The sequence below is a fragment of the Ipomoea triloba genome, chromosome 2 (genome assembly GCF_003576645.1).
Source record: "Ipomoea triloba cultivar NCNSP0323 chromosome 2, ASM357664v1".
Taxonomy (NCBI): domain Eukaryota; kingdom Viridiplantae; phylum Streptophyta; class Magnoliopsida; order Solanales; family Convolvulaceae; genus Ipomoea; species Ipomoea triloba.
In genome coordinates, this window is record NC_044917.1 from 24086769 (window position 1) to 24100368 (window position 13600).

General features: G+C 38.7%; 2 protein-coding genes across 7 annotated transcripts in view; both read right to left on the reverse strand.

Moving 5' to 3' along the window:
• Window positions 1-667, reverse strand: part of LOC116010941 — a 4684-nt gene extending 4017 nt beyond the window's left edge. The window contains exon 1 of the mRNA XM_031250433.1: window positions 20-667. Within this exon, the coding sequence (XP_031106293.1) occupies window positions 20-667 (648 nt within the window). The remainder of the gene's footprint in view (window positions 1-19) is intronic.
• Window positions 668-5332: 4665 nt separating this feature from the next.
• LOC116010115 (cell division cycle 5-like protein) lies at window positions 5333-13090 on the reverse strand. 6 transcript variants are annotated; one of them, XM_031249383.1, is made up of 9 exons: window positions 12859-13090; window positions 11390-11457; window positions 10571-10861; window positions 9844-9927; window positions 9568-9652; window positions 8644-9483; window positions 7764-8449; window positions 6750-7031; window positions 5333-6498 (listed from the first exon to the last, which is right to left on the reverse strand). In XM_031249383.1, the coding sequence occupies exons 3-9, from the start codon at window positions 10745-10747 to the stop codon at window positions 5680-5682; spliced, it is 2973 nt and encodes a 990-aa protein (XP_031105243.1). In that variant the 5' UTR covers window positions 10748-10861; window positions 11390-11457; window positions 12859-13090; the 3' UTR covers window positions 5333-5679. The 6 variants fall into 6 exon arrangements, with proteins under 6 accessions (XP_031105243.1, XP_031105241.1, XP_031105246.1 ...); XM_031249381.1 differs by lacking the exon at window positions 9568-9652 and having other exon boundaries at window positions 9759-9927; XM_031249386.1 differs by lacking the exon at window positions 9568-9652 and having other exon boundaries at window positions 7764-8377; window positions 8572-9483; window positions 9759-9927.
• Between the last annotated feature and the right edge of the window lie 510 nt (window positions 13091-13600).

Consider the following 13600-nt stretch of genomic DNA (forward strand, 5'->3'; position numbering starts at 1 on the left):
CCCCGCTCCCCACCACCACCACATCCCAATAATGCTGGTAAAACCCTGGATTCATCCCATCAAGCCCGGGAGCCTTGTCAGGGAACATTGAAAACAAGGTCGCCTTTACCTCGTCATACTCAAAGGGACGCCGAAGCATCTCATTTTCCCTTTGCGTAACACGAGGGGTTATAGAACTAAAGAAAAACTCCACCGAATCCGACCCTGAAGACTGGAAAATTTTGGTAAAATAACTCAACACAACAGACTTCAGAGCCTCTTCCTCAACCCACACACCAGCATCATTTTTCAGTCTAGATAGAGTGTTTTTCTTTTTTCGGGCAGAAGCATACCTATGGTAGAACCTCGTATTCACATCAGCTCCTCGTAGCCAATGTTGTTTAGCACGCTGTTTCCAAAAAACATCTTTCTGGGCCTCTAGACGAGCCAACTGCTCTTCAATCCGTTGAAACTCAGCTAGAGAATCAGGATCTCTAAGCTCCCTTAATAGCAACTGTGATTTGCAGAGCAGCTTAATCTTCTCCCCAAACTTGTAAAAATGGTCCTCACCCCATCTTTGTAGCTTTTCACCACAATGATGCAAGCAACCTAGGAAACCACCGTCCCTCCCCTCTTGCCAAGCCTCTTCCACCACTCCCCTACACCCTTCGTCAAGTAACCAGGCCATTTAAAACCTGAAACCTTGCCTAAAGCTACCAGACCTCATAACCTCGTCAGACACACATAGGAATAGAGCTAAATGATCAGAAGTGCGAGTTAAGATATTCTCCACATGGGCACCACCCTGCATATCTCTCCACCCGGCATTCGCCACCACCTTGTCCAATCTCTCCTCCATCCAGGCTGTAGTACCCCGACCACGCTCCCAGGTAAACTGGTAGCCCCTCAAAGGAAGCTGAAACAAGCCACACTCCTCGAGAGTCTCCCCAAAGCCGCGAAGGAGACCATCTGGATGTGGGTTACCGCCACTCTTCTCATGCTGGTACAGGAGATCGTTAAAATCCCCAATCGCGACCCATGGCAAGGAGGATCTACTAGTTAAAGAATGCAATAAATCCCACAACTCCCTTCGTCTACCGCGCTCGGGGAACCCGTAGAACAAGTCATCCGCCAAACTTGGTGAGCACGCTAAACTCACTTCAATATCAATATGGGTTTTCGAAAAGCACAATAACCTAGCAGTACAATTTTTCCTCCAAAACAGAGTTAATCCACCACTCAATTCGACACTATCAATGTAGAAAAGACCATCAAAACCAAGTTTGACCCAAAGGCGCTCAGCATGTACTCGTGCCACCTTAGTCTCCATCAAGAACAGGAACTCAGGCTTCTTCCGGGACACCATGTCCACAATCTCGCGATCTGTTCGTGGATCACCCAAGCCACGACAGTTCCAATTAATGGTACTCATGATGACGGGCAGGTCTGTGAACCAGAACCCGCCTTGAACAAGTTTTTTGAACATCGGTCATTGTTACGTCACCATTACCACCCCTCATCCGCCTGCTTCCCGGACTAGCTGTCCCCCGTCGGCGTTTAGCAATAGTCATAACCTCGCGGTCACTACCCTACCTACTGGACCTAATCTCCACCACCTCACTGCCACGACTCACTTCCCCCGAGCCAGAAGCGGCGCCCCCACCTCGCGATGGTCCGGTAAACGGCACCAACCATGGATCCCCAATCACCCTCTGGCCACCCCGGCCAGCTCCAGCTCGTAGCTCTGCCCTAAACGGGTACAAATCAACTGGGAGTTGTGACTCACGAGCCTTCAAACAGAACGTATACTGATGACCGATCATGCCGTAGAAGAAGCAATACGTATGTAATCTTTCGTACTTAAACGAGACACAGCTGCTCGACTTGTCTCTCTTCACCAACTTCATTCGCCGCTTAATAGGACGTCCAACCGGAATAGAAACCCTAACACGGTAAAACGTCCACCATGGGGCGTCGACAAACCTGTCATCAATTCGGATAAACGTTCCCAGAAAATTGCCAACCTGCTCCAAGACCACGTCCGAGGTATAACCCAACGGGAGGTCATGAATCTACACCCACTTGTCAACCGAATCCAACACGACATCAACGGGAAGAGCACCATCACAGACTTGTTTGCAGATCAAGGTATTGTTATCGAGCGACCAAGGCCCCTCCTCTAGCACATATTGCATGTCAGACTTATGGAAAAAAACGAACATGAACAAATTTGGCTGAACCTCAGAGATTTGCACACCCTTAACCGGTTGCTAGATGGACGCCATAACCTGGCGCATGAACTCCACCTTCACCAGTTTGGTCGTCAAAAATCGTCCAGCCAGCACCCACGTCTCTCCCTTCGTGACAACGCCGACACCCTCCCCAATTGGATCGAATTCGATCTCCTCATCCTCTAACACCATGTCAGCCCACGTAAGCCCTGCAACCTCTTCTCTGGTCTGCTCCGTCGCCATGCAGCCCAAACGACCACAAAAGTCACGTGAAACCGATAAAAGAACCGGAAAAAGCTGAGGAAAACCACGAGAAAACCCAGAAAACCCTAGGAGAAAGATGGAACCCTAGACACGCTAGAGAGAGAAGTTTACCAAAACTCTTCTAATTGTGTATTTAATTAGTCCTTGGTACACTACAATTCCTCTAAAAATTATTCTTCAAAGATGATGATGTTTCATCCAAAATGGTTAAATAAAATTTCAAATAAGTCATTTTCCAAAATTCAGGGAAACATCCCTGCCGCAACTCTTGGTCACATCTTCCAACATTTTCTGTCACGGTTGCCCCTTCATCTCCAGACCCAATACTCCATTTAGTCCTCCACGATCGCTCCTCTGATGAGAAGCCATTAGATCTGCTATCCCTACTTGAATTCAACTTCTCAGTGAGGATTAATTTAGAATAATTGATTTCTACAGTATTAAAAATTTCCTCGTAATGGATTTGTGTTTTGCTTTCTTCATCTTATTTTATACTCTTGACTAAGCTTTGGAAAAGTTATGACAACAAAATGATTTATTTTATAAAAATATTATGTGCACCAAACTATGCCAACAATAAATTAAAGGTACTATATCAGCCTAATAATGAGATAGGATTGATTTGGAATTTTGATGCTCTCTATGATTTAATCTTTCATACTAAAAATAGAATATATAGGAACACAGTACTTGAGGTTCACATCTTCACAAACATGTACTGAATGAATTATTTTTCACTTCAAGACTAAATATATTTGACTTCACATGCTTGCTCAATTGGTTGACACCCGATCAGACATGACCAAGTCAAATTAATATTATGGTGTTTTCACCAAGTGGTTGCATCTGTAAATGGCTTTCATCTCAATTAGGCTTGGAGGTCCTAAATGAAATTGTTTAGTCCATTAAAAAAATTTCCATTTTTAAATTTAATTTATCAATTTGAAGAGTTAATCATATGCTCAATTGTTGCCTGCAGTTGTATATCTGTTACTTAATTAGGTTTGAAAAAATTCTGGTAAGTAAGATTATTTGATTGAAAACACCAAGTCATTGCTATTAAACAGAAAAATAATGGAGAAGATCCATGATATGATGATAGCAGCCATAGGCTTTTCATTCCACCACAAGAGCAGAAGTTGCAGAGTCGTAGCTATATTTTGGTTTATAAAATGAAGTTATTATCCATCCAAAGCATCTGAAGTTGTGTTGATGTTTTTAGCCATCAAAGTATTTCCTCATTTATATTTTCACAATTGGCATAATATACCTGTAGATATGTTTCGAAGACCTTGCGGTCTGAGGAAGATACTGAGAGGTACAAAGATATACGAGTTTTGCTCCAATTACTTGCAAGCCTCTGATCTGTTCAAAAGATGGAGCTGCATATACTCCAACGTACGTCTTCTGTACCTTCTTATTGGTCGAGAAAGTTGTTTAAATTCTGACACCAAAAACTTTTTTTTATCTTTGTGATTACCGCATCACTGCAAGTTTTATCAATCCAAAAGTTGACAAATCAAGGTTGACAAATGCATTCCAGTCAATCTCTCTTCCACGATCGATCGTTCGAATTACCAAAAGTTCCGGACCTTTCTTATTCAAGTTCGTGGATTTCTTAGGACAATATGATTGTTGGTCGTGCTCGAGCAAAGAACATATTGGGTTAATATTTATGGGTGTTATTTTGGGCTTGGAGCAATGGTTTTACAGTGTGAAGTAGAGGAGGAGATAATTATGGTGATTGAAGCAAAGGGGTAACCACTAGTTCAGCTTCCCGTTTGCATTTACCTCTTTCTGCCAATTCATATTGTTTCAACTGCTTCTAAATCATGGATAATAAGCACAACTATCTAATTCAACGTAGCACACATTTCTTGAATGGGGAATGTTTTTGTATATTGTTCCTTCCTTCCACGTAATTAAGTTGAAAGTGCAGTGAATCAACCAACACTTATATTTATTGCAAATGAATTGATCTGCTCCACCTTTTGTTCTACAGGTGCCTAAAACTTGATTAAATTTTTCATTTCATTTTTTTTGTTTCCCTATAAATAATTATCTTCCTTCCAATATTATAATATTTTTTTTTTAAAGTTTTCATTTTAGTGTAAACCACGAGGGGTTCCAGATTTATCCTTGTTTTACGGTTCGTGTTCACCTGACTAATTTTCGTTCGCTTCGAAAGGCATGGGAGCTGGCCCAAAGAGAATTATTACTTGTGGAATTAAATCTCAAATTATTCTAAAGATCATTTACAAAGTTCATTTGTCACTTGAACTATCCCTTTGGATCAAAAAATTATTTTCAATAATACATTATACATCTTTTATTACTTATTTCGCAAAATATTTTAAAATATTACTCCGTAATATTTATTATTTATACATTTAATATTCAATTAAAAACATTTATCCAATCAATGACCTTGTAATCTAGTGGCATCCGATTGCACTCCCCATGGGGTGGCTTCGAGCTTCAAAACCTTTAGTAGGTTGAGATGGCTTCGAGCTTCAAAACCTTTAGTAGGTTGAGAAAATAATTATGAGCAAATACTATATTTTAATAGAGAAGTAGACGTGTGCCTTGTGTTAGAAAATATGTCTTATATTATAAATTTTTATATCTTGTGAAACCTTTTTTTTTTTTACCTCTAATAAAAAATTATGTACCTAAAATTTGAAAAATAAGTAATTATGTACCTAAAATTTGAAAAATAAGTAAATATATAACATGTGTATGTATCTCGTGTTGTGAAATTTTGTATTTTACGAGTATAAATTATATACTTCATCATTTTGATCCAAGGTCGATAATTCTATTTGAACCTGATCCATAATATAAATTGCCAACAAAAATTTGAAATTGAATGGAAATGCAGTGGATTCAATGCCTCACCATATAAACAAGGCCTATTTACCAAAACAGTATACGCGTTCACATCAACAAACTTCAGATCATTCCCCCTAACACTCTGCCAAACAATTTGCAACTAACCCCAGTGGGACGAGGGGGTCACAGCTCCAGCATGAATTTCAACGATACAGTCTGAAAAATATGTTTTTTTGTGTTCAAAATCTCAGAATGTGTAACAAGATCTCAAAACCTTGTGATTTAATCTTAGGGAAGTTTATTGTTGTGTCATGCCAACATCCAGCAATGAATCTTTTTGTTCAACCAGCATAGGAGTATGGCATACATATTTTCAAAAGACCTGGTCCTCTGTGATGGGAGACACAAAAGCATCAGCTGAAGCTTCACCGCCAATGCCACTAGTTGGATTTTCATCTGCATTCATTAACTTGGGACTACCAGAAGTAACACCACTTTCGGATTCATTGCATGCATTTTCGGCATGCACCTCATCAGTCAAAGAAGATTCCCTGGCAGCAGGTGTTGACTGAGATAACTCATTTGTGTCTGTAGTACTCCCTACCTCGTCAATATCCATTCCAAGTTTTGGGCTTCCACTCGGTTGTTCCTGAGCATTATCTGTCGGCTCGTTAGGATTTTCTTGAGCTGGGTCATCTGCCATGGAACCTTCATGTTCTGTCTGCTTATTAGGACTTTCTTGAGCTGGGTCAACTGCCATGGAACTTCCATCTTCTGCCTGCTTGTTAGGACTTTCTTGAGCTGGGTAATGTTCATTTACATAGGCAACAGATTCAAGATCTTCATTACTCGGTGCAACAATCATTTTATTGTCTGCAGCATCACCCTCAGCCGTAGTGAGTTCGAGAGCACGATTCTTTGCCTCAATTTCTTGCATTTGTGCTTGTTTTTTGTACTCATCCATGAGATGTTCAATTCTTTCTTTCTCTACCAAGAGGTCTCCATAGCGTTTCTGTAAGGTACGCTCAAGATCTTTCTGCTTCTGAACTTCTTCCCAGATATTATTGATCCTGTTTGATGCTGCAAGCTGCTCTTGCTTTTGCAAGACTTTGAAGCATTCAAGTTCAGTCCCAGCAGTGTCCATCTGTTTGAAAGTTGCCTCTATTTGTGACCAAATTTTTCCAGCTCGAAACTGTTCATCAAAAGTAAAAAGGGAGTTACAAATGAACTTTATTACAAGCAAAGGTGAAATACAATGAAGAACCAAAATGAGAAATATGATAAAGTAAACATGCAAATGTAATGAATAACCAAAATGAGAAATATGATAAGTGAACATAAAGCAAATGTAACGAATAACCAAAATGAGAAATATGATAAGTGAACATAAAGCAAATATAATGAATAACCAAAATGAATCATCCAAGAAAAACAAAGGCTCACCTGGTATCCATTTGTTAGAACCTTAACCTTCTGCTCAAGCTTCTGTGCCTTCTTAGTGTCATCATCCATTTTCTTCTTCACATTCTCAAATTCAAACTGCAGAGCACTGAGCTTCTCCATGTTTCCAGCAACACTGGACAGACCATAGGCATTCCGTGTAGGAAAGTACATGATGTCACTTGAGCATGTTTTGTGCGCTTCAACAAATTCATCTAGAGATTCAGTCTCATGCCCCATTGCCACACGCAGAAACTGAGCCTCATCCTTGATCAAATCCTCAGCCTGTATTGTTGGAAGTTATTACTCAATAATCAGGGCAATACCAAAGAATAGTTAACTACATATGCATAAAGAGGAATTTAAAAGAAGATAAAATGAAATTTGCAACCACAGCCTCCCAATTATAATCAATTGCCAGTAAAAAGTATGATAGCAGAATTAGAGAACCCCTTACATGAAATAGTGGAAAACATCTCTATAACTCCAATAAAAGGCCAGATTACATCCTGTTTAATTTAGTGATGAAGCTAAAATCAAAATCCAGCCCAGCATAAACCATTGATTATTTATTTATTCATTCATCTTTGACAGGCATCCTGAGTAATCATCTGCTATGCATTTTAGATGCAATAATATGTTCAGGACTTCATTTTCCTAACTTGGATATTTCATTCCTTTCTTTAACTCAAATAATATAATGTAAGAGACAATTGCTATGTTTTGAGGGTAGAGATGCTGTCATCTTAGCCGAACATAGCAAACAGAACATTTTATATATGTCATACCAACCACGTTTTTTGGCACTCATGGGCTACTAAGCTTTCCAGAAGCCTTCAGTACTAACTTATCTTATACACTATGTAGTTTCTTTAGAGTCATAATAGAAGCCCATCAATTTTAACTCTGATACACTGACCAGGTTTTGGCTCTCCTGGGTTCCTAAGCCATCTAAAATCCTTAGACACTAAAACACACAAGAGAGAAGGATAAGAAATTATATAACAAAATACGTACCTCCTTGAGCTCATCTTCTTCAAAATCTTCAATCACAGGCACAGAAACAGATTTTCTTTTGGTACCTTTCTTCTTCTCTTTTTCTGATTTCTCGTCAATAGGATACTTCACATTGTCATGTTCTAACAAAGATAGAAGCTCTCTTCTTATCAGCTCATCAGCCTGCTCAATTAGTGTAGGGGGTACAAAGGAGCTCTTGTCTTCATCAGCTCTTATTAATGAACTCTTAATTAGGTCCAATGAGGCAGCAGGAGGTCTTGGGAGATCCCTCTGTAGTGCTTTTGATCTTTTCCGGAGTAATGCTAGCTGCCTTGCTTCTTCTTCTGCCTTCTCCCTTGCAATCCTTTCAGACATATCCTCTTCAATCTTCTCCTCTGGTTCTTCACTTTCTTCGGGGAGTGGTTGCATAACAATCTGGTATTCATTCTTCGGATTTGGAAGACCTCCTAAACGGGAACGTAGTTCTCGTTTGGAATCTGAACACGCAACTTTTCCACCATCCATGTCCATTTCTTCATTAATGTGCAGCTCGTCCCTCATTGGTGTCCCTTTTGGCGTCATTCCAAAAGAATATCCATCACTTGAAGGGGTCATGCCAATTCTAGGAGTGAGACCTGTCCCTCCTGGAGTTGCTGAAGGAGTCAAGAGGGGGTTTGGTGTTTGTATCTCCTTTTTAGGAGTCACACCAGAAAAGTCAGAAGGATGCAACATNTAATGTGCAGCTCGTCCCTCATTGGTGTCCCTTTTGGCGTCATTCCAAAAGAATATCCATCACTTGAAGGGGTCATGCCAATTCTAGGAGTGAGACCTGTCCCTCCTGGAGTTGCTGAAGGAGTCAAGAGGGGGTTTGGTGTTTGTATCTCCTTTTTAGGAGTCACACCAGAAAAGTCAGAAGGATGCAACATTGGGTTCTCCCCTCCCAATAGTGGTGTTTGAGACTGACTCAATCTTCTTTGGTTTTCTGCTTCCATCATTATAGCATCCTGCTTATTTGCAGGTGTTCTTTGTGGGGTTCTTAGTGGAGTCATCCCCTGCCTTGGAGTCTGGGTATAATTTGCAACCAGGGCACGAGTTGCAGCATTCCCTTCCAGAAGTTCCTCACTCCCAATGAGATCGCTGGCAATGCCAAACTTAGCAATAGCCTCCAATTCATGATCTGAAATTTGTGGAGCAGGAAGATTCAGTTTAGTCCTCTTCCTCACTGTTTCAGGATCATTAAGCTTGTTGGCATGGAGAATGGCGGAAGGGGCATCCTGCCTTTGGGCAATTTTATTCCTAGCAATATCCTGCTTTCTCAGACGGGCCTCCTTATCTACTCGTCTTTCACCTTCAAGTTCTTCAATAGTTGTTGGGAACTTAGGTTGTTCCACCGTACGGTCTTCATCAGTGACATCATAAAATCCTGGAGGTGGTTTCTTCTCAAAGGGTATTTCAGCATTATAGTCAATACCCTTTCTCTTCCTCTTTCGATGTCGAACATCAATTCCAGCTGCCTTCAACTCTCTCCTCTTTTGTAAAGAAGCTAGCCTCCGAGCCTCTTCGAGTTGTTTCTCTCTAGCTTTCCTTTTGGCCTTCTTGCCTCTTGTATTGGCCAGCCGTGCGCGTGCTTCAGAAAGCATCTCTTTCTCATCCTCATCCATATCAACAGGATCAGGACGAGCAGGCTTTGATTCTGGATTTGGATCAATCTCTCCTGGCCTCAGTTTCCTTGGATCATCACCTGCTTCATAATTCTCATCCCTCAGTTTCCTTGGATCATCACCTGCTTCATAATTCTCATCCTTGGCACATGTTGGATCATCACCTGCTTCATAATTCTCATCCTTGGCACATGCTGCATCAAGGAGCTTCTCATAGCGTTCCAGGCACTGTGACGGGGTACGACCCACCTCAGTTTCCTTGGATCATCACCTGCTTCATAATTCTCATCCCTCAGTTTCCTTGGATCATCACCTGCTTCATAATTCTCATCCTTGGCACATGTTGGATCATCACCTGCTTCATAATTCTCATCCTTGGCACATGCTGCATCAAGGAGCTTCTCATAGCGTTCCAGGCACTGTGACGGGGTACGACCCACAATAGGTGCAATGGTTCTCCACTGTGTGGGCATAAGCTTTGCAAGGTGAAGCAGCTTCTCATCTTCTTCTCTAGTCCACTCAGTCTGCAATGTCATTAACAGTGATTGGTCAGCTCCAAAATCTCAATATTCCCACCAGAATAAGTGCACATGTAAATATTAGTTATGTAAAAAATTCTTGGTACCAGAAAGTTCAACATATATGTCACCTAGAGATGCTATAGATAAAGAGATAATCATACACTCATATAGAATGAGCAAAGTTGTGCATCGTGCAAGGAAAATGTCAAAAGCAAAGCAAACAGTTTATGGAACACACTAATCTACTTTGTTAACAGCAAGCATTCCTTTTTTATCAAATTCATTCAGTCTTACCTTGCAAACACTCAAGCGGTACTTATATTCAGCTATCACTTTTGTAGCACAATTTACACACTGAATGCTATGCTCAATTTTTCCATCAAATAAAAGTTATAGTAGACTTGTTACTTTTAATTCAATTTTTCATAAAATTAAGTTTAGTATTAGACTATTAGTATATAAAATTTATATATTTAAAAACTATATTAAAATTACTATTAAGCACACGAAATTAAATTTAAAACTTACTAAAGAAAATAAACAAAGAAGAAAGAGTTAGATAGGTAATTACAAAGGGATTACATCTAGTCTAGATGAATAGATAGATACACACTTCTTAAGAAACAGAACAAAAATAAACACTTGCCTTTTTGATGGAAGGGTCGAGCCACTCATACCAACGAGCTTTGCACTGCTTGGCGGATTTACGAACGAGAAGGGAGGAGATACGGGCCCACTGGTTCTTGCCATACTTCATGACCGCCGCCTTCAGGATCTCGTCCTCCGTGTTCTTCCATACTCCTCCCTTTATCATAATCCTCATCTTCAATTCGCTCACTGAGTCACTGTAGGGATCGGAGGAGGACCTTCAAAACTTGAACCACCGGCGGTGCTAGGGTTTGCAAACCCTCCCTAGATATGGACGTTCGTGTTTCCTCTGGATGAGAACAGAATATTTGTGTTTGATTAAATTGGATAATTATAATGGTAGAGATAGGGGATATATATAGAAGAGGAGTCTCAGACTAGGATAGATACTCCTAACATGACTCAGATAGGTAAACTAGAATGACATAATATTAGTATAATTACCTAATAATTATTAGGGTAATTAAAAAATTAATTACATAGATATTAATATAATTGACTAATAATTATTATGTTGATTAAGCTAATTATAAGAACGCCTTCTAAACATGTCACTGCAAGCAAATCAGTCCACTACACACTAAGTGAGCTATTATGTTTATATTAGTTTTTTTTTATAACATGTTTATATTAGCTATTACAGCATATGAAGTACCAGAAGTGAGAGGAAGAGAAATAAGTAAATAATGTCTTTTTCATGAAGAGGTAAATTGATTCTTATATTTTTTTTCTGTGAAGTATGATATTCTATTTGATAAATCTTTAATGTCATCTAAAATTGTTCTCATATATTTTTAGGGAACATATATCCATGTACCTGATATGTTATTGCCACCAGCCTCACTACCAACATGGGGATGAGATAGAGTATGTCATGCAGAGTTACTGATACAGAAAAAAACAGTAAGAAACATTTTAGAGCACTATTGTTGTTAATTGGTTTCAGAGCTCATATAAAATATCCCGACAATGAATATATTTCAGTTTTGATTTTAAGTGAAAGTATTTTTATTTCCTTCAGGTACTAGATTTAAATAAATGAAAGGATTTTTATTTCAGTTTTGTTTTTTGCAGAATCTGCCATGAGTCTGCCATGTCTCTTCAACAAAGGTAATATGATTCTCAGCCCACATGACTAATTTTAAAAGGACTATCTTGAAATATTTTACAAATTTTTTTACCATTTATTTTCACTATGTTGATCCCTATGGTTAAAAATAATATTATAGTCAACATGTTGATCAATACTACATCTTTCAAGTAATGGTTAGAAGATTTAACAGATATACGCATCTAATCTTTGTCAGAGAGTCAAATACAGCATTTCAAATCACAGCAAACAAGTATGAAGCAAATAAAGTGATCATTAACCAGAGGGTGCAAAAGAAAGCAGTCAATGGCAGATCAAGGTACAACGGAAACTACCTATGCAGCTCTTAAACTAAGAATAGTATATACCCTCTTACATGTGAATTGCAATGCTTTGTCTTTCATGTATTTAATTTTTGTTAACATTCAAGATAATCTGCATGCTGAAACATTGTTGGTAAGATATTGCAGTATGCATTCAAGCAAATGAAGATACGGCATGCCTGCTGGAAATAAAAAATTGAGTATGAAGATAAGGTATAGATTCTTCACTTGCTCCCAAAATGAGTATGCTATGTTGCTTTTCACATGGAGAGACTCTTGAAGAAGGCAAAAGATGTGCCACTAACCATAAACTATAATTTTTTATTCTATACTAATCAACTAATAAAAATTTAATCGATTTCTGATGTCAAATTAATAATTTATATATAAAACTTGGGAATCCGAATTGAATTTTAATTATTTCTCATCAACTTGAAAAAACAAATGTGTGGTTACTTTTAAGAAATCTCAACCTGGTTGTTGTGCTTCCTTGGTAAAAAACATAGAGAGCTGACAAGCCACACTACATATATTTTACCATTTTATGGAACAATATTAATACATACTAGCACCAACAAAGTACATGGAACAGATGCCAATTTGATGTTCATCATAATACCAAATCACATTATGCGAAGTTCAGAAAAAGATACATAGCATGGAGTAAACAACTGCTACTGAGACTAATTAAAATTGGAACCACTGATTTGTTTTCAAAAAATAAAATAAAATATGGATTCTTGAAAGTAACATGCACTAAGAGTAATCACTGATTTATTGATTTACTAGCAATATACAAATTTACCTACTTAAACACTTAATAACATATTAGAAGTACAAAAATTTAAAAAAATAATAATAATAACGTATTACCTGAGGCTAAGTGAGGGCATCGGCTGGAGAGTGTGAGGGAGACAGGGAGAGGAGCGAACAAGAAGCCGAGAAGCATAAACCGGGAGGACGAGAGACAAAAATAGGGAATTGGATGTGATGATTGAGGAGCGACTAGCGAGGGCAGGGCCAGAAAGCCGAAGGGCGTGAGAGCCGGAGGGCGTGTAGGCGTGAGCCGCAGAGCTTGCAGAAGACCGTGGCCCGTGGAGTCTCAAGTCTGGGAAGTGGAGATCGGAGAATGGAGAAGCAGATACTTATGGCTAATGGGCTAAGCAAGTTGGGCTAAAAGCTAAATGGGCCAGCTGGCAGACTTGGCAGTTTAAACGTATAATACAATAAATCTATAATACTCCCTCCTTCCTATTTTGTGTCTGATTCAGTTAACAAAATTAGATTGAAATTATTTTTAATTTAATTTTTTATAATATTGAGTTTAGTGTTATTATGCAAAATTTATAAATTTAAAAAGTACACTACACTAAAATTACTATTAAACACAAAAGAAAAAATTAAATTTAAAAATAGGTAAATAATATTAAAGAAAATAAGTAAAGAAGAAAGAGTTGGTTTGACCAAAGAATAGTAAGACTGATAAAGTGGGACAGAAGTAGTATGTGTGTGTGTGTGTATATATATATATATATATATAATATATATACACACATATATACATATATACATATACACACACACATATATAGGAAGGGCTCATGTACATTATGTT